General features: G+C 36.8%; 3 protein-coding genes across 3 annotated transcripts in view; 2 read left to right on the top strand and 1 right to left on the bottom strand.

The window, feature by feature from the left end:
* Positions 1 to 14,085, top strand: part of LOC106136271 (eIF-2-alpha kinase GCN2) — a 29,055-nt gene extending 14,970 nt beyond the window's left edge. The window contains exons 13-29 of the mRNA XM_060949106.1: positions 111 to 231; positions 448 to 694; positions 949 to 992; positions 1,147 to 1,379; positions 1,857 to 1,994; positions 2,574 to 2,697; positions 3,146 to 3,297; positions 3,933 to 4,066; positions 4,606 to 4,785; positions 5,038 to 5,261; positions 6,203 to 6,345; positions 6,703 to 6,871; positions 7,609 to 7,829; positions 8,506 to 8,591; positions 8,924 to 9,045; positions 9,813 to 9,994; positions 12,698 to 14,085. Coding sequence (XP_060805089.1) covers positions 111 to 231; positions 448 to 694; positions 949 to 992; positions 1,147 to 1,379; positions 1,857 to 1,994; positions 2,574 to 2,697; positions 3,146 to 3,297; positions 3,933 to 4,066; positions 4,606 to 4,785; positions 5,038 to 5,261; positions 6,203 to 6,345; positions 6,703 to 6,871; positions 7,609 to 7,829; positions 8,506 to 8,591; positions 8,924 to 9,045; positions 9,813 to 9,994; positions 12,698 to 12,845 — 2,668 coding nt within the window. The 3' untranslated portion in view covers positions 12,846 to 14,085. The remainder of the gene's footprint in view (positions 1 to 110; positions 232 to 447; positions 695 to 948; positions 993 to 1,146; positions 1,380 to 1,856; positions 1,995 to 2,573; positions 2,698 to 3,145; positions 3,298 to 3,932; positions 4,067 to 4,605; positions 4,786 to 5,037; positions 5,262 to 6,202; positions 6,346 to 6,702; positions 6,872 to 7,608; positions 7,830 to 8,505; positions 8,592 to 8,923; positions 9,046 to 9,812; positions 9,995 to 12,697) is intronic.
* Positions 1 to 20,770, bottom strand: part of LOC106136244 (cytochrome P450 6B5) — a 425,135-nt gene that overhangs the window by 274,136 nt on the left and 130,229 nt on the right. The gene's annotated exons all lie outside the window — the stretch shown is intronic.
* Positions 18,139 to 19,922, top strand: LOC106136205 (retinol dehydrogenase 13). The gene has a single exon (XM_013336674.2). It carries the CDS (start codon positions 18,379 to 18,381, stop codon positions 19,384 to 19,386), a length of 1,008 nt encoding a protein of 335 aa, XP_013192128.1. The 5' UTR covers positions 18,139 to 18,378; the 3' UTR covers positions 19,387 to 19,922.

The following is a 20,770-nucleotide window of genomic DNA, read 5'->3' as shown; positions in this document are numbered from 1 at the left end:
CATTCGACGTCATGTTTTGTATGTTGTAAAACTAAAAGATGTAACAATTATTGAGTGATGTTTGAAATGTTCCTTAATAATGCATAAAAATTTTGTATTCGAATTTACAGTCCTGAAGATGAATCGAGTAGTGGCATAGAATTCGTTTATGACTCAGAAGATAAGTCTGAAACAATAGCGTCGGAACCAGTATCCGAAAGCAAAAGACCACCATCCGTCAGGTTGAATCAGGTATGTTATCTAACATTGTTGTGCCGTGTGGTCCTGGGCACTTTCGAATAGGACCACTCAATGTCTTACCCATGGATGATGGGGAATGGCAAATAAAATAAAATAAAAAAATGTTTATAATGTTATAGATAGTATGGATTTGTGAGAATGTTTTCGTGAAAACTAAATTCGATTTGACAGTAAATTATTATGTAATTCTGTGTAATATTCTCTCAGGTTCTTTACATCCAAATGGAGTTCTGCGAGAAGAACACGCTTCGACAAGCCATAGACAACGGCCTCTACAAAGAACACTACCGAGCCTGGAAACTCTTTAGAGAAATAGTGGAAGGGTTAGCCCACGTTCACCAAAGAGGCATGATACATAGAGATCTGAAACCAGTGAATATTTTTTTGGATTCCAACGACCACGTGAAAATTGGAGATTTTGGTCTCGCGACGAAAGCGTTTTCGGCTTTTGATGGTAAGATTTTTGCTGTCATATCTATCTATAATCATTTATTACATACATTTTAATAATCACGTCTATATCCCTTCCGGAGTAGACAGATTCAACAGTCTTGAAAACTTTGGAAGACCACGTTAACCAGTATGGCTTACTGATGAAATTGAAATTCAAGTAGTAACAGGTTGCTAGCTCATCACCTACAATAAGAATTCTCTTATTTTATTATTTGGAACTTCTTGAATCGAAAAAGATAATTATTAATGTTACAGAAAAAGTAAAGCCGGAAGAAATCAGTGGTTCGTTGACTGGACAGGTAATTTTTTCTCTTCTTCTGAATCTTTTAATAATCGATATTTTTTTTTAATTCGACTCAATTATCAAACCTTAGTAATTTTATATTTGATTGCTGACCTCAAAATTTTGAATCCCACCGCTGACACCAATTATTTTTACCTATCTGTTTTAAGGTTGGCACAGCACTATACGTAGCTCCTGAGCTATATCAAGCCGGTACCAAGGGCATGTACAATCAGAAAGTGGACATTTACTCCCTAGGGATCATCATGTTTGAAATGTTCCACCCACCTTTAGCCACGGCTATGGAGAGAATGTCGATATTAAATAATATTAGAAGCAAGGATATTATGATGCCTGAAGAGTTCTTGAAAGATGAGAATACTAAGCAGATACGCGTTATAAGGTTGGTTTTACTTATGAATGTTACTTTGTCCATAAGTTTACCGTAGCGAAGATCTCTTCTCGTTATATATACATATGTATATATGTATGTCATAGAATATCATAAGAAAATACATATATTATGCTGGTTCAATTCTCATTCCATCTAATGCATTTTGTGCAATAAAATTTCGTCTCAATGACAAAATGTGATTGGTTGGCGGCGCCTGAGAAAATAGAAAAGTTAACGCGATCGAGATCAAACTGAGCTTCTTTGAAACTTCCATACATACATATGGTCACGTCTACATCCGTTGCGGGGTAGACAGAGCCAACAGTCTGGAAAAGACTGAACTGAAATTTCCATTATGTTAACAATTTGGCACAGATATAGGCAAGACCTTTGGCAGGCACATTACTTTTGTTTCCTGAAGCTTAGCCCTTTTGAGAAAAATGTAGTATTTATACTAAAGGTTGACCTTACTAAAATAACTTTCAGATGGCTTCTAAGTCACGATGCGAGTGTTCGGCCAACGTGCGCAGAGTTACTGAGCAGCGAGCATATACCTCGTCCGGTGCACGAGGGCACTCTGACTGGGCTGTTGTCTCATGCGTTGAGTGAGAGAGGGAGTCGCGGGTAAGAAATACTTGTATCATTTATTTTAGGGTCATATATGAAAGCTAAAAAAACGAATCCTATCCTAAGTGAAATAACCCTTCTCAAAACTTTATAAAAAATGTTTGATTACCTTTGTCGTTACTTTTATTACACTCCTATTTTACAAACTCCTAATAAGTAATTAGAGGATATTTTAAGCACCACCAATATATAAATTTTCTCTACAACCTAGGTTATGTTATCTACTAAAAGGTAAATTTAATTTAGATTTTTAGTATCAGTGTGTACTTATTCATAATATTCATGTACTCTCTCTGAGGGGAGGCCTGGTGTCCTGTATGACAGGTTCCTTCGGATACCTAGTTCAGGCACCAGTTCTCCACAACAGACTTATGTATATTAGTTATGGTATAGTTAAGACACCAATTGTATTGTTGTGGAGAAAAATAAAGTTCCTTTTTATTTTATTTTTTTATTTTATTATCTATTGAATTTGAAATATTAATCTTCTTCTTCCTGGATATAGTCCCGGTTGCATCCTCACCACTCTTATATACCTTACTTTTTTAATGTTAAGCTATATATTTTTATTCATAGATACACCCGCCTCGTGGCCGCATGCCTCGACCAACGAGTGTCACCCGCTGAAGATTATACATACCACAATGACGTGAGGAACGGAAACGAATTGCTGGCAGCTGTTAAAGATGTTGTTGTAAAGGTACGTAGATTATTATTTATTTTTCTTGGCTTTTTGAATGCACTCTTTGTCAAAACACCGCTGTTTTTGAAAAAGATAATATCGTCTAAGTAAGTCTAACTAAATGTTGATTGCCTGGAAGAAATTGCGTAATGCGATAAGGCCGCCTTTTGTACGAGTATTTTCCTTAACATGAGCTTCAGATAAATCTATTGTTATAATTTTATGTGCAATAAAGGTCACTATTTGAATCTCAATTCTATCATTAAGCCAATCAGCTGAACGTGGCCTTTCAGTCTTTTCACGACTGTAAGCTCTGTCTACCCCGCAAGGGATATAGTTAGCGGGACCGTTGGCTCCCGTAAGGGATAAAAACGTCATTATATGTATGTACGTATAGCGGCACAAAAAGAAGGAAATTCAGATTCAAAAAGCTATATATATTATATATCCTTACTTTATTTTTTAGGTGTTCCGCAGTCACGGAGCAGAAGAGTTTTTCCCACCCCTCCTCACCCCCCGGGCTAAGGTGTGGGACCAGCACCCTAACGCGGTCAAACTAATGACCGCTAGTGGTTCAGTTTGTCATCTGCCACACGATCTAAGACTGCCGTTTGCGAGGTTAGTTTTATCTATACTTAATATTATAAAGCTGAAGAGTTTGTTTGTTTGTTTGAACGCGCTAATCTCAGGAAGTATTGGTTCTATTTGAAAAAAAAAATTGCGTTGGAAAGACATTTATAGAGGAAGGCTTACGCTGTATAACATCACGCTGCAACTATAAGGAGCAAAGAAAATAATGGAAAAAGTGAAAAAAAGAAACGGGGAAAATTATTCATCCTTGAAGGCTTCAATGATGCCCAAAATAACTATTCCACGCGGACGAAGTTGCGGGCAGAGCTAGTATTAGATATAAAAAAGGCTATGAAAAAAAATATATTTGTATCTCAACGCAATCAAAAATGTAAACGATGTTAATGCATTATGTAGTTGTTATTTTACAAGAGTAGCTAAATTTAGAAACCTCTTTAACTTCTCATGTTTGTCATTTACCACGCGATGTCAGACTACCGTTTGCAAGGTAAGTATGATATAAAATACTTAGGTCTTCAGTATATTTAGGATGTGAAAAAAAATGTAATTTGTAAGTCGACGCGATCATAAATATACAAAAGTTCTATAGCATAGTTTGTAATTTCGCAAGAGCACCTAAATCTGGAAAACTGTAACTTAAAATTGTTTTTTTTCTTCCGCAGGCACACGGCGTATTCTGGAACGAAATATATGAGAAGATATGTGGTTGATAGAGTCTATAGGGAGAAACACGTGTTAGGCTTTCATCCGAAGGAGATTGTAGAATCTGGTTTTGATATCGTCATGCCTGATAATGGTAAGTCCAAATTACGTTCTTATACATAAACAAGCTAATAAAAGCGTAGTAATATTGAATGACATAAATCACGCATTCATTTGCGGCGACATCACTAATGTCACACGCCAGCTGTCAATTATAGCGAAGAAAATCATAAAGACGTCTGTTTGTTTGTTTGTGTCTTTATTGCATAGAAATTTACACAGTAACAAGAAAATAGTACATAGTTATAAAAGAAACAATTCACTTGCAATGGCGGACTTATCCCATAAAGGGATCTCTTCCAGTCAACCGGCAAACAATTAAGGAACTAGATAATTCAGTAAAAAGTAGTAATACCTATCGACTAAATATATATAAGATAATGTCGTCTAGGTACGAAGTAAGTCTCACTAAATGATAATTGCCTGGAAGAAATTGCATAATGCGATAAGGCCGCCTTTTGTACTTTACCTTAACATAAGCTTAAGATAAATGTTTTGTTATAATTTTATGTACAATAAAGGGTAAAACTGAACGTCATTGTATTTATATACATATGTGTGTTTTTTTTTTAGATTCCCTCTGGCCAGACGCGGAACTACTAGTGGTAGCAAGTCGCGCAGCATCCCAATGTTCCTTAAACGTGACTATACAACTCAACCACACGGCTTTGCTTGAAACATTGCTAGTATTCTGTGGAGTGCCTTTAGATAAACATGCTGAAATACATCCTATTTTGGTGGACAGCAGTCTTGGTAAGGGATGTCAACTTCTTTTTCATGTAATTTTTCACACTGTTGCCATTAGTCGTTGGAGCATCGGATACAAACTCATTCCAACTAACTGCTAAATGTAATTCGACGAAATGTAAATTTTTCGTACGAATGTTTTTGACTCGATAACCCGATAACTAAATTTTAAACCGTTTATTTAATACTTTACCGATTAACTATACGAAGTGTCTTTACAAATCCGTCATTGTAATTCAAATTGTACACACTTTTTAGGTCGCATCACAAAACTCCAACTTCATACCCACTTAACGTCACTTTGTTTAACAAGCCATGATGTATCCAATCTCGGCAAACTGATGGAGACAGACATCCCGGTGCCCGAGCTGAAGGAGTTAATAGGAGAATGCAAGCTGTCCGGCAAGTGGGGGAGAGCGGCCACGCAAGCTGCGCACGCGCTGCAAGCTGTCTACAGGAACGCGCAGGCGTTAGGTTGCACCGTGAGTAGAACATATACCTGTCAATATCTACAAACTGTTCATACATACTAAAAATCGTACCGTTTTCCCGGAGGGGTAGGCAGTGACTATATCTTTCCACTTGCTACGATCTGTAAACTGTATGTGATATTATTGATGCTTAGCCATGAATAATGCGACTCGTATGGCTTTGGACTGCCGCATAAGTAGATCCCTCAGAAAGAGTTTAAGTTTGATGATTTTAAACTTGCGCGTTGCATTATACTATCTTTAATTAACGCAGGTATAAAACGCGCACGTAACGTACGTCTATTTTATTTACGCGGCGTCATCCGGCCACGCGACCCTACCTCGACCCCATTCCGCCCAGCGACGACAGCAAGCGCACACGTCAATTAGTATTAGTGCAGAGCGTACTTGTACAATATCTCAGTACCTGGTTTACCGAGCGGTGCTCGGTGGACGTCAGAATAACCAAAAAATAAAACTATCGAACCTTAACTACCTCCAACGTGAAAACCGATCATTATGATTATCTAAACTATCAAACTTGGAGTATCTACTCAGTAATTATTCACGTCAGTGACCAATTTAAATAAAATGTACAGTTTGTGAAGTTAAGACGCATAGATTAGCATAGAGATAGGGCGGATAGATCTTAATAATCTTAGCTCTACATGTGATCTAAGAATGTTTTCACATAGTAAGACTCGGTCAAGTCTTGCCACTTACTTATTTGGTGGTACTCTTCTAAGGGGTAGGCTTATAAACTTGGGATTCTTCTTTTAGGCGATGGGCTAGCAACCTGTCACTATTTGAATCTCAATTCTATTTTAAAGCCAAACAGCTAACGTGGCCTTACAGTCTTTTCAAGTCAAGACTGTTGGCTCTGTCTACCCCGCAAGCGATATAGACGTGATTGTATGTATGTATGTACTCTATATTTTTAATTTTATTTTCAGTGCCCAATGACAGTGACGCCGTTCCTTGCGTACAACGTGGCTCAGAACAACGGCGTGTTCTGGCAAATGTCTGTCGTGAGACAAACTGATCACAAGCCGAATATCAAGAAACGTTCTGGGGATTTAATTGCGGCTGGTGGCAGGTAAACTCTCTTCGCTTCGTCATTTATTGTTTTGTTGAAAATTCAAGTTTTCTTAATCTTAATCATAATAATAATGAAGAATACTTGTCGAAGTTTTTAGTATACCTGTTTAAAGATGTTCTTAATGTATTAAATTTTGAATTACCAGTGCCAGAAACCAGTCATAAATCAGTAGTTTTAACACCTGTTGTGCAAGAATAAATAATTGTGAACTTGCCTTTTTTTGTTTTATTCTTAAAATTATAAAAATTCTTATATGTTTATTTTTGTGTGGTTTCACTTTTTAATAAATAATATCTTTATCTATAAAAGTTGTTAAAAAGAATTGCCACTAATTTTTCCTCCATTCCTCATCAGATATGACGCTTTAGTCCAACAATTTTGGGAGGTAGCCCGCACTAAGATAGACCACGAAAACGCTGAATTTAACTCATCATCGGTCGGTTTCTCCATGTCCTTGGATAGGATGGCGGCTATACTGAAGAAAATGGACGAGGGATTACCGGATGTGATCAAAAATTACGAGGTGAATAATAAACTTAGATTTTGATATAAGAAATGTGTCGTGTGGATCTGACACTTTAGAGTGTTTTTTTCACATTTCGTATCTTTCCCGTGGATGTCGAAAAGGCGATGAATTTCAACTCTTGATAATTAGTTTTGTTTCAATTTTATTTACAAAAATTATTTGCATTTTACCTGTCACGAACATTTGAACACCTTGCATTCCGGCAAAACTAAGCGAACTTGTGTACTAGAAAATATCTATGTGTTTCAAATAAATGATTTGATTTATTGATTGACATGTAGTTTTTGCTCATGCAAGGATCTTTTTCTTACACCATCATGACCACTGCGACGATAATTTGGCGGCCAGCGCAGCGCACGCTTGTCTGTGACACCGGAGGTCCCGGATGCAAATCCCGGCCAGGGCGTGATGAGAAAAGAACTATTTCTGATTGGCCTGGGTCTTGGATGTTTATCTATATAAGTATTTATTATAAAATATAGTATCGTTGGGTTAGTATCTCGTAACACAAGTCTCGAACTTACTTCGAGGCTAACTCATTCATACATACATATGGTCACGTCTATATCCCTTGCGGGGTAGACAGAGCCAACAGTCTTGAGAAGTCTGAATGGGCACGTTCAGCTATTTGGCTTAATGATAGAATTGAGAGAGAGAGAGGCTAACTCAGTATGTGTAATTTGTGCTGTATATATTTATTTAATGACACAATTTTTTTTTTTTAAATATTCCAGCCCACCCTGATTTGCGTGTGCGTACACGGCACCGCCGGCAGCGGCCGCGACGGCATCGCAGCCGCCAAAAGGGCCGACCTGGCCAAGCAGCTGTGGGCGCTGGGCTACGGCTGCTGCGCGTGGAGCGCGCCGCCCGCCGATGCGCACGAGCAGCGCGGCGCGGCCGCCGTGCTGTGGCAGGACGACGCGCGCGTGCGCATCTCTAGCTGGGGGCCTGGGAGGTTGGTTGGTTGTTTGTTGACTTTGTGCCCGCGAGTTCGTCCGCGTGGAGTAGTTATTATGGGCATCATTGAAGGATGAATGATTTCCCACGTTTTTGTTTTTTTCTCATTTTCCATTATTTCTTTGCTCCTTATAGTTGCAGCGTGATGTTATAGTCGTCTCGATACATGGTGTATTCGACGCAAAAATAATAATATAATATTAGTATAGATGATAGTGATTGAAACACCATAAAGACAATTTACGTATCAATGTGAGATAATTTTCAGAGTGTCTTAATAAGTGCCATCTATTGTAAAATTACTACTTTATCGACAAAAGCAACTAAATTAGCGCCATCTTTTAGGGAATGTACGCTTTAGCAATATCTATTGAAAAATTACTAAATTAGCGCCATCTATTAGAGCTATTAGAATAGAATAATTTTATTTTAAAAATTGGATACATCACTTATTGACGTCACATAACTTTAATCTAATTATATCTACTACCGCTTCCAAAGTGCAGTGTTCTAGTCATTAGTGAATAGTATTTTTGTTACTTAGTGGGTTATTTAAATTCATTTAATAGATTTTGCTTGAAATAGATACTGAGTTTAATGGAGACTCTTTCGCATTTCGTTTTGCACGTTTATAGATGATATATTGCTAAAATATTTCTATTTTATCGTTTCAGAGTGACTGAACACAAGTTACCATTCCACGAAGTCATAGATTTTATAAAACAGAAGTTCACACCGATCACGCACAAAAACCGAGAAGGTAGGATGTCAAATATTATTAGGCCAACAAAAAAAAAAGTTTTAATTGTCTATGAAATTGTTTTTTTTTCTACGAAAAAGTACCCAGGTCTTAACTGTTACCAAATGGAGAAATTGCGGTCGCACGAACTTTATTTGCTGGAATACAGGCGATAACGAACTTTATTTCCAGGATGGAAGCTTGCACTAGATGAAGGTGCGCCTGTTCCCTAACTCGCTTTTACTACATCCATGGGAAAGAGTTGAATTAGCCCACTCAAAGGGCTGGAAACCACACGGCGGCACGGCATAGTTAAAATCTAATTTAATTTCGTTCTTTTTTTCCATTTTCAGTATCCACCTCCCGATCTGCAAGTTGGAGTGATAATGACAAGTCGAATAATCCAAATATATCCGTCACTGTCATCACGGCTGATAGGCTGGCGAAGAACAGTAAGAGATTTTTGGAAAGCCAGGTCGGTATTTTTATTGAAGAACTAGCTGTGCCCGCGACTTCGTCCGCGTGGAATAATGCCAAATTAAAAGATGTTGTTTAAGAAGTAAGAGTGAAAAATTATTCGTCTCTCTCGTTCGTTAGTCTATAAATATCAGTTCACATTTCTCCCTCTTCGGATAACTTCAAAGATTGAGAGACGTTGAATAAAGAAGCCTGGACCTTCTCCTTCTCCTTTAGTCTACTCCGGCGCTTACCAAGCTAAGTAACTCGCCATCTCGTGTCTTTAGCTAAACCAACGCTCTAAAAAAATGTTATACCGGTGCCTTTTTATGGGACTAATTACACAGATTGAGTTAGCTTCGAAGTTAGTTCGAGACTTGAGTTTCGAGATACTAACTCAACGATATAATATTTTATAATAAATACTTAAATAGATAGACCCAGGCCAATCAGAAAAAGTTCGTATCATCACGCCCTGGCCGGAATTCGAACCCGGGACCTCCGGTGTCGCACACAAGCATACTACCGCTGCGCCACAGAGGCCGTCAATATGCATTCAATATTGTCGTAATCTTATGAATCTTTAAATTGTATCTCGAATTCTTAACCTATTTCCTACATTTTATCTAAACTTCTTCTTCTTTTCTATTCTTGTGGATGAAGCGAAGGAAGTATGCAGAGATCGTGGCAAGTGGAAAGAGGTAGTCTCTGCCTACCCCTCCGGCGGGAAAGAGGCGTGATTTTATGTATGTATGTATGTATGTAAACTTCGCAATTTGATTTCAGATCGTAACCATCGCTACCACATACTTGGTTAGCCTGGGCCTGCAGCCCATGCTGGGCCGCGTGCGTGCGCACGCGCTGGGGCTGTCGGCCCCGGCGGCCTGCGTGCGCGCGCTGGCCGCCGAACTATCGCAGCCGCTGCACCAGTGCGATCTGCCGCGCGCTTTCCAGCCAGTGATCGATGCGTGAGTATTGAGATTTCGATGGGATTTTTGAATGAAGAACCCTTATTTAAACTGCTGCCAGCCATGTTTGAATGTCGAACATAATCTCGCAGCCGCTGCACCAGAGCGATCTGCCGCGCGCTTTCCAGCCAGTGTTCGATGCGTGAGTATTGAGATTTCGATGGGATTTTTGAATAAAGAACCCTTATTTAAACTGCTGCCAGCCATGTTTGAATGTCGAACATAATCTCGCAGCCGCTGCAGCAGTGCGATCTGCCGCGCGCTTTCCAGCCAGTGATCGATGCGTGAGTATTGAGAGCTCGATTGGATTTTTGAATAAAGAACCCTTATTTAAACTGCTGCCAGCCATGTTTGAATGTCGAACATAATCTCGCAGCCGCTGCAGCAGTGCGATCTGCCGCGCGCTTTCCAGCCAGTGATCGATGCGTGAGTAATGAGATTTCGATGGGATTTTTGAATAAAGAACCCTTATTTAAACTGCTGCCAGCCATGTTTGAATGTCGAACATAATCTCGCAGCCGCTGCAGCAGTGCGATCTGCCGCGCGCTTTCCAGCCAGTGATCGATGCGTGAGTAGGGTAAGGTTGCTTAAGTCGTACCCCCTAAGGAAATGTTACTCTAATAATTACTACAATTGAAATTAAACACAACTTCTTACATCTCTCGAATCTTTATTTAGTTGCCTTTCCATCAACGTTTATAGACACTAACAAATCTTTCATCAAAATAGTTAAATTAACAATTTTAACAAACCTGCTTTCGGTACGACTAAGGCGCCTCAGTTCCTAACTCGTACCACCTATAGCCTAAGTCGTACTTAGAAAATAGACTTCAATGAAGTCATAATAAACTATATAGAAATAATACGAATAACAAGAGATCACTTGAAACATGTTTTGGTTATCAAGAAGGTATAATATCGAATCTACTTACTAACACAGATATCACAAATATATTTTTTAATGGTAGGTACTACTTTCTACACCAGCGCATAGGTCATGTATCCAGACTTTACATTTTATGCACTGGATCATGTTTTCTTCGCGATCTTCTTTACATAGTTGGCATAACCATGATGCTTTAGCTTTTATTTTTTTGTTTTTCTTTATTTATTCTTTAAATACTTTTATTAATTCCTTTTTCAATTTTGATTTTTTTCATATCTAGTACCTACAGGCTTCTTCTTCTTCTTTATATTTTCCTTGGCTTCTATTATAGAGCCTGGTCCATATCCTCTTGCTTCCAAGTATTGTATTTTATCTTTCTCATGCTATGTAGTATTTATAACCTGATAAAAAAATAAATTAATTGTTAAATAATTTTCTTTATACCTAAGTCGTACCGGTACGACTAAGGAATTTAGCACAGGTACGACTTAAGCAGAGGGGACTTCTGAATTTCAAATTAAAACAACTAACAAAACCTATAAATATCTCATGTTTGAGTATGCTTAAACTATTGCTAGATACGCACTCTAAATAGACATTGTCAAAGAAATAAATTAACTATCGCTATCCTGCCATAAATAGCTTATAAATGTGCCAAAAATTGTAATGCAATACGTATAAAATACTTACTTTTTAAATATCTTCGTTTCACGAAGCCGAGCAGCGTTCCACTTGTTTGAATTTGTTTGCCTGACTAAATAGTTCAGATAAATGTCATCAGATGGTGCATTTTTTGTGTATCAAGTGAGAAATTACCGGGGTACGACTTAGGCGGTGGTACGATTTAAGCAACCTTACCCTATTGAGATTTCGATGGGATTTTTGAATAAAGAACCCTTATTTAAACTGCTGCCAGCCATGTTTGAATGTCGAACATAATCTCGCAGCCGCTGCAGCAGTGCGATCTGCCGCGCGCTTTCCAGCCAGTGATCGATGCGTGAGTATTGAGATTTCGATGGGATTTTTGAATAAAGAACCCTTATTTAAACTGCTGCCAGCCATGTTTGAATGTCGAACATAATCTCGCAGCCGCTGCACCAGAGCGATCTGCCGCGCGCTTTCCAGCCAGTGTTCGATGCGTGAGTATTGAGAGCTCCATTGGATTTTTGAATAAAGAACTCTTTTCGAAACTATGTAATATGCAGCCAGTCATGTTTGAATGTCGAACATAATCTCGCAGCCGCTACAACAGAACAATCTGCCGCGCGCTTTCCAGCCAGTGTTCGATGCGTGAGTATAATGATTAGATTTTTGAATTAAAATGTTAATTGATACTACATAATATGCAACCAGTGTTTTTCCCAAACTGGATAGCTGGTTTTTTATATGTTTGTATATCGAACATACTCTCCCAGCCGCTACAACACAATGATCTATCGCGCGTCAAAGTCAAGAGGGAGTCATTATTACACTTACAATATAGAGCCTAGATTACTTTAATTGTGGAAGTTAGTGACAATTGGGACGACATCGACATCTTTCTCAGTGGATAGAGAGAGCTCTGTAGAAGTAGAAAGGCCCAGCAGTGGAGCACAAATATAGGCAAAAATTCATTCAAATCTACAAGATTTCATAAATTGAGAATTTTTATTTTCCCAACACAATTTATTTAGTGGCGCCATCTATCTAACGTATATATTAACAAGTAAAATTTTAAACAATTACTTGTTGCTTGATATAGTCTTCGTGGTTCAGTTAACATGAACAGAGATGGCGCTGTAACAAATTTTATTTTAATTTCATTTTTATTGTTTCAGGTTCGACGAATACTACGATGTTCTACAAGAAACATTAAAAGAGCTGATGTCAATAACTAAACAGAGCAGCCAAAGTAGATCTTCAGACGAAACGCAATTTTACGTATTATATTCTATACCGGATTCGGTATGTCGATTAATTACTTAATTATGAAAATAATCTTGTTTCACTGCGACACCTATTGAGCGCTTAGTCAGAGGCATTTATCGTTTAAAAAGTTAGTGAATTAAGTAATTTAACCACGGAGGTACATACTTATTGAAAGACACGCTCCATTTTACTTTAATTCAGAAAGAAATTTTCTTTTAATAAAATCCGAATTCGTGTTTCCATTCCGGGTTTTTTTAATAATTATTTTGTTTAGCTTTCAATTCGTATGTACTTATGTGTGATTTAAGCGAAACAGGTTTAATGTGAAACAGATCTTATTAGTTGACTTTAGAATTGAAATTTATTTCGAATAATCAAATATTACGTTTCCGCCTAAAAACGTCGGAACCACCGTATGCTAACAAATAAAGTATTATAGAAATTGCTGGTCGTATAATCTCGAAATTTTACGTTTTGCAAAAGCACAATATATGTTATTGTAAATGTGTTGAAATAACTCAATTGATTTTCATAATATTTCTACCTCGAATAATATATAAATGTTTGTATGATCTGCGTATTGCTGAATTTCATAATAAATTTAATTAACAGACACTTTCTTAAGAAGAATCTGAATTATACTATTGCCTGTAAGCGCTAAATGTATATCATGGAATTTATAAATATTGACTATTTACTTCACCAGATGTTGCTATTACGGTATGGGCATGAGCAAAACTGTAAAAGTTACATTAAAAATAGATGTTTTTAACCTCTAAAATCAAGTGAAACAACTAGTATTATACATGTAAGTATTTAAACTATTTTAATTGGGGTAAGTATATATCAAGTGATCTTGTTGGTAAAACGGCCCGTGCTACAGTGGCGCCATCTTGGTGAAATAAAGTTATATGAGGGTAGTTTGAAGAACAGAGGTGAAATGTTAACCAAGGCTACCAAAACTTGTATTGTCACTTGCTGACTTCATAATTATTATTCAAAGATATAATAGGATCTGAAACTTACAGCCAACAAAGCGAAAAAATGATGTAATTGAGAAAGAAAGTGCATACCTCTTTGAAATTTAATGCAATGTTATGTGAATTTTACAAAAGACATGAATAAATATATTTTTGATACTTTATTTTTCAAGATAAAGATCTGGAATGTTGATTTTATAAAAATAATTTGTAATTAATCGACTAAGGTATAACTTCGGTATACCGCTGTATTTGTTAAGCGTAAACTTATATTATGATGTTATTATTGTACAAATTTAGTTATGTACTACGTATTTTTAATATGAGAATTAAAACAACTGAATGATAAAGTATATATTTATTTAGTAGCTTATTTAAACAGTCTTCATAATAAACAATAACATATTGAATTATAACTTAATTATAAAAAAAAAATGTCGGATGACACTTCGCTATACGTATGTAGTATTAAATATTTGAAATTAATCATTTACTAACGGAAAAAATTAATACTACGAGTACTCGTACGTACCTATATATATCGACGAAAAACATATACAAGTTAATTGAAAAAATTGAATTTATATCGGTAAATAAATTTACCATCAGCTAAGGAACCCTAAAAATGACTATATATTGGCGTAGAATCGTAATTTACCGGAAATTTACAGGAATTGGTAAATAAGTATTATATAAATTACACCTTCCATCCATTCTATAACGTGTAAGCGGGTTCTTCAGTCCTGCTAATTGATATCAAAGGCGCCAAAGACATATGGACCGGTGGCACGGCCGGCATAGGTCCTAAACCGGAGTCAGAGCATCGGGGAGACGTGATGAGTAAGCACGCGACGATTGATAGGAACATGGCCATTAAACCCCAGAAGAGAAATAGTATGCAGAAACGTGTACGATTCCATGTGATGTCCTGACGTGTCCGCAGAACTTCCTCTTGAGTCAGGGGTCTGGAATTAAAATCATTATTTCAAAATTAACTTAAGAATATGTAGCGGAAGCGATGTTTCGGCTCGACCGCCACCAAAGTGAAGATCTTCCGTCAGGCTAGTTGTTATGCCTGGGGAACCGCGGCTCCGACGATGTTGAGGTTATATTTATGCTCCAATCCGTGAAAATTTTGTTTGCGCGATTTAGATTCTTCGCTGATATTGGTTGAGCGCGTCATTTTCTTCGCTATGACTGACAGTTTGTGTGTGACATTAGTGGTCTCACCACACATAAAAAGATACAGTTTATTGTCATTTTCTAAAAGCTTTTCAATCAAAATCAATATTTTATTCATTTTAATAAGGCCTTCGCAGGCATAGGCACGTCATTTTATATGTGAATTAATAAATTAAATATAAGTTGTATCTAATAAGTACATTAGTATTTCTCAAAAATCTACGAACTACCTAAGCAATTAAACCCTTTAAGGCTATGCTTTATTTTAAACCCTCTCTTTCTCACGAATGTCGTGATAGGATGTCCTATTCTTTTTCTATTCGTACCGGTAAAAAACAAAAACGTAGGTATGCCTTCGCCAGTGTGAAACATACTCTATTTTATCCAATGCATTTGAATTTTTATCGGTCGAATGCGCAGTGCACTTTAGGGTCCTTTAGTTATCATTCCACTTGATCTCACTTCTGATTCATATAAGTCTAGAGGGTAAGGTAATACTATCTTTTTACAACGGCTTCGCTGGTGAATTTTCCGCACGCGTGAAATGTTCCCTTTGTCCTCCGCACTCCACACTATATGTACCTACGTGAAATTTCATGAAAATCGGTTATGTGGTTTTGATTTGAAAGACGGACAAACAGACACACTGTCACATTTATAATATAAGTATGGATACTTCTGTATGAGATTGTCTCCATATTTCTTACCACTGAAACATTTTTATAATGCCCAAACACCTAAGCCTGTTTCTGAAAGGTGTTATAATTTAGGTATTACCTGAATCTGCTACATTGTCCCAATTCTGTCCTGTGCCTTACAGGGCTCAACAACGGCTGCCTTTCAGGGTCCATTGGTCTAAAAACAATAAAGTAAAAGATATAGGGATAGGCTTACAAACTTGGGATTCTTTTTTAGGCGATGGGCTAGCAACCTGTCACTATTTGAATCTCAATTCTATCATTAAGCCAAATAGCTGAACGTGGCCATTCAGTCTTATCAAGACTGTTGGCTCTGTCTGCTCGGCAAGGGATATAGACGTGACCATATGTATGTATGTATTATTTATTAAAACATTATAATCGCTATTTTTGTAACAAAATTCTGCAAAACTGCTCATGCAACTGGACTGTCAATATAATCGAAATTGCTTATTACATACATACTTTGATATTATATTAAAGTTAGTTATTTCATAATCACGTCTATATCCCTTACTAAAAAACAGAGCCAGTAGTCTTGAAAAAAAGAACTCGCAACGCCATAGCATAAATATATTTTACTAAAAATAAGTTTGTAAAGTCATACATTTATCTACTTACAAGCGCGACTTTCACATTTAAATGTATGAAAAATATCCATTAACTTTTACAAATGTCAATGCATTCATTCACTTCGATCTAGAAATACAATGAGGTGACTTTATTATATATTCTCTAGAAACACTTAGGTACGCATGTGTATGCGTATTATTACAATTAACTATGACTATATACATTCAGTCAAAAAAGTATCGGGAATGGATTATTTATTTATGGTTCCAAATTCAAATTTTTGTTTTTTTTTGTTGTTGTTAGATTGGCACAACTGTTTTCCATTTTGGCGCGGAGTTTGAGTTGCATCTGTTGTTTACATTAAATACAGTGCTATTTTTAGTTATATCATATCTAGTGTGTATTGCTAATTTCATAATGGATAAAAACATCGAACAAAGAGTTTGTCTTAAATTTTGCATTGCCAATGGAATATCGTGTTCGGAGTCACTGAAAATGTTACAGAAGGCTTACGGTGAATCGACTTTATCAAAAACTCGTGCTTATGAGTGGTACAAAGCGTTCAAAAGCGGTCGAGATGTGATGGAAGATTTGCCTCGCTCTGGTAGGCCATCAACGTCTGCAACTGAAGTTAACATCGCAAAAGTGAAGGAAATAGTGACTGAAAATCCTCATTCAACTTTGAGAGAGATAGCCACCGAACTTTCTGTATTTCACGAGTCGATCCGTACCATTTTAACTAATAATTTGGGTACGAAACATGTTGCCGCTCGGCTAGTCCCAAAAGACCTGAATTTTTTTCAAAAACTCAATCGCATGAGAGTCGCTGAGGACATGCTAGAACGAGTCAATTCCGACCCAACATTCATGAAACGCATTGTTACTGGTGACGAGACGTGGGTTTACGAGTTTGACATGCAAACTAGTCAACAAGCTTCGGAGTGGCGCCTTCCAACTGAACCGAAACCGAAAAAACCACGCCAAAGTCGTTCAAAAGTCAAAGTCATGTTGACTGTTTTCTTTGACTATCGCGGTGTTGTGCACTCGGAATTCTTGCCGGAAGGTCGAACGGTAAATAAGGAATAATATTTGAGTGTTATGCGGCGTTTAAGAGAGCAAATCCGACGAAAAAGGCCAGATTTGTGGAAAGAAAATTCTTGGATTTTGCACCATGATAATGCACCTTCGCACAAGGCCATCATTGTGAACGAATTTTTAACCAAACACTCAACAAATACCATCGAGCAACCACCATATTCACCAGATATGGCTCCAGCCGACTTTTTTCTTTTTCCTAAACTCAAATTACCACTTCGTGGCACCCGTTTTCAATCGGTAGAAGACATAAAAGAGAATTCGCGGCGAGAACTGACCTCAATTCAGGAAACAGCGTTTAAAAAATGTTTTGATGATTGGATTATTCGTTGGCGTAAGTGTATCGTTTCTAAAGGAGCATATTTTGAAGGTGATAAAATAAATTTGGATGAATAACAAACAGTTTGTGTATTATTGATCTTTTCCTGCTACTTTCTTGACAGAGTAGTAACTAACGACTTACAATACTATGGAAAAATTACGTACAGTGAGCGTCATGTAAATCTGTGTAATCTATTTATACTCGTAGTCATAGTACCTAGTATTTCATAAATTATTTTGTGCCTACGTTTGATTGAAAAAGTAACGATGTCTGAACTGAACAATTTTCATTTATTTAATAATTTGAATGAATTCAGATTTGTGTTGCTTTGTTTAGCTAAAAGTGTGCTATTTTTAAGAATATACCTAATGTTTTGCCCCTATGATGTTTTGCGAATAGCATGTACTTCGATTGAAGGGTATTTTCCATTCATTTTATTTAATTTGTACTATTAATAATTAATTAGGAAGCCGAAAGCGGTATCTAAATACTTAATAAATTAAAATATGTTCATTATAATTTTCCAAAAAACATTTTCCTTCATGATGTAGGTAACATGACGCACCGTGTTCAAATCGAATTACATAAATGCACAAAATACAAGAACCGTTGTTACAAGCAGTTTCAAGGTCCACACATACTGTTTGACGTAGGTAAATCTTTTGAAAAGTCAATTTAGTGTGATCGCTTCGTTCCTCATAGTTTGGTGTAATACTATTTTTTCTTTTTTTGTGACAACGATGTTTATAGTTTTTATAATAAATGCGCTGAACAGTTTAATGAAAGCATTATGCATTTTAATGTTAATAGTGGGATTGTATCAAAAGAACACAAACAGAATTTGCAAGTCGAAAAAAAGACTCGACGGAAAGACCGCTATCGTGACAGGAGGAACTACTGGTTTGGGATTAGAAATAGCTAAAGATTTGGCTCATAGAGGGGCCAAAGTTATTGTAGCTTGCCCATTCGAAGATGAAGGAAATAATGCAAGAGAATTTATTGCCCGGAGCTCAGGAAATGACAATGTGGAATTTAAACATTTAGATCTATCGACATTTGCTTCTGTTAGACAATTTGCAACAGCCATCAAGAAAACCGAAGACAGATTAGATATTTTGGTGAACAATGCTGGTGTCTGCAGCTACGTTGGCAAGCATATAACTGACGATGGTCTGAATTTAATACTGCAAGTTAATTACTTTGGAACAGTTCTGTTGACACTATTACTACTGCCGCTTCTTAAGAAAACTGGTAACCTTAATGAGCCAAGCAGGATTGTGAATACTACATCGCTGAGTCATTTTATCGGCAAAGTTGATTTCGCTGGTTGGAGGAAACCTTTAAACTCATTCGTTTATTATCCAAGCAGTAAGCTATGTATCGCTTTGTACACGCGCGAGTTAGCCAAAAGGATACATAATTTTGATGTGTTAGTGAATGTTGTGGACCCAGGACTTAGTGGTACGCCTATGCTCAGGAAAGTTTATGGGGCATTATTAGCATTTGTTGCAAATGTGTGTTTTAAGAATGCCTGGGAGGGGGCGCAAACGGCCATTTTCGCTGCTGTGAGTGACGAAGCACGTGTAAATGGAAAATATCTGTGTAATTGTAAAGAAGCGTCACCGAGTCGTGTGCCCTTTAGTTTTGACGATGATGAGAAGCGTCGGCTTCTGTGGGAAAAGACGATGGACGTCGTGAAGTTCGCGGATCCAGACGTGTTACAATTGGTTAAAGTTATAGATAAATAGTTGTTAGGATTGTAATTAGAGCTAACCCGAATTCTGCGCATCGAACTAAGTTATGGAAGATTAAGAAAATATGGATAAAAGCAATGATTAAAATAAGAATAAAGGTAGTCCTCTTGCATTTGATAGTTGTATGAAATTATACAGAAGTGATTTACATTTTTTTTTATTATTTTTTTTTAAAGTTACCAACCAAATACCTTTAAAGTCAACGGCATGAGTGTTTTGATCTTTTGTATCTTATAATATAAAGAAAAGGTAAAACAAAGAAAGAATATAAAAATCAATCGAGCGAAACGCTTAACTTGGGATTCTATTACATACATACATATAGTCATGTCTATTTTGAAAATACAGGACTATATTTAATTTTCAAGACTATTGGATTCTTATACCAGTCGCTAAGTACCTACGAGTATCTGTGAATCTCAATCAAATTAAACGCGGCCTGCTATAAAATTAGCTTTAAGTTTTTACCATAAAATTATAATCATTCTGACAAAATTATGATTTAAATAAATAAAAATAACTCACCGTGACCACTTTGTTGTGTTTGGTTTTATAATAACACTAATGGCATTCCAACAACAGTCACTCCGCAACTACTGGCTATGATAACGATAAGTCGTTCTGCAATTATATCACTAATGACATACTACGGATTCCGTTAATAATATTTGTTAATTAATAAAAATTGTTACATCACAATTTATAATTCGGATTAAAATACTACTATAGACGTAGTAAGTGCCATGTGTTTTTCGGCACTTAAGAATATTACCACTCTCTTTTCGAGGATGTCGTAAAAGGTGACTAGGCTAATAAACTTGATATTCTTCGTTTAGGCGATGGGCTGGGCTAGCAACATGTCACTGATTGAATCTCAAATGCATCCTTAAGCTTTACAGCTGAGCGTGACCTTTCAGTGTTTGTGAGACTGTTAGCTGTGTGTACCCCGTTAGGGGAAAAGACGTGATTATATGCATGTATGTTGAAGTGTAATAGTAAATATGACGTCACTAGGGATGATTCTTAGTCTCAATAACTTTTTGATATACGATCACAATATACGATTAAATTCAATTCAAAATCTGTATTGCATATCATAAAGTACATCACTTGAATTACAGTAACTGCTTATAAGTACAATATGAACCCTGTTGGGCATCGCAGTTTTAAAATAGTATGCAACAAAAGTGGACATGAATAGAATAGAATAGATTTACTTTCAAAATTGGATACAAGGTATCACTTATTGACGTCACATCACTTAAATCTAATTATAACTACCACCGCTTCCAAAGCGCATGTATAGAAGAAGCGGCGGAACAAACTACACTGCAGCATTTTCATCGGACGTCAATGCCATGCATTCTTTTATTAGTTA

Source organism: Amyelois transitella, chromosome 18, assembly GCF_032362555.1.
Source record: "Amyelois transitella isolate CPQ chromosome 18, ilAmyTran1.1, whole genome shotgun sequence".
NCBI classification, from domain to species: Eukaryota; Metazoa; Arthropoda; class Insecta; order Lepidoptera; family Pyralidae; genus Amyelois; species Amyelois transitella.
The sequence above is the reverse complement of the archived record's forward strand: the minus strand, read 5'-3'. Positions and strand labels throughout refer to the sequence as shown.

Coding starts and splice junctions, on each gene's coding strand:
- LOC106136205 (XM_013336674.2), top strand. CDS start 18,379: ATGTTTATAGTTTTTATAATAAATGCGCTGAACAGTTTAATGAAAGCA.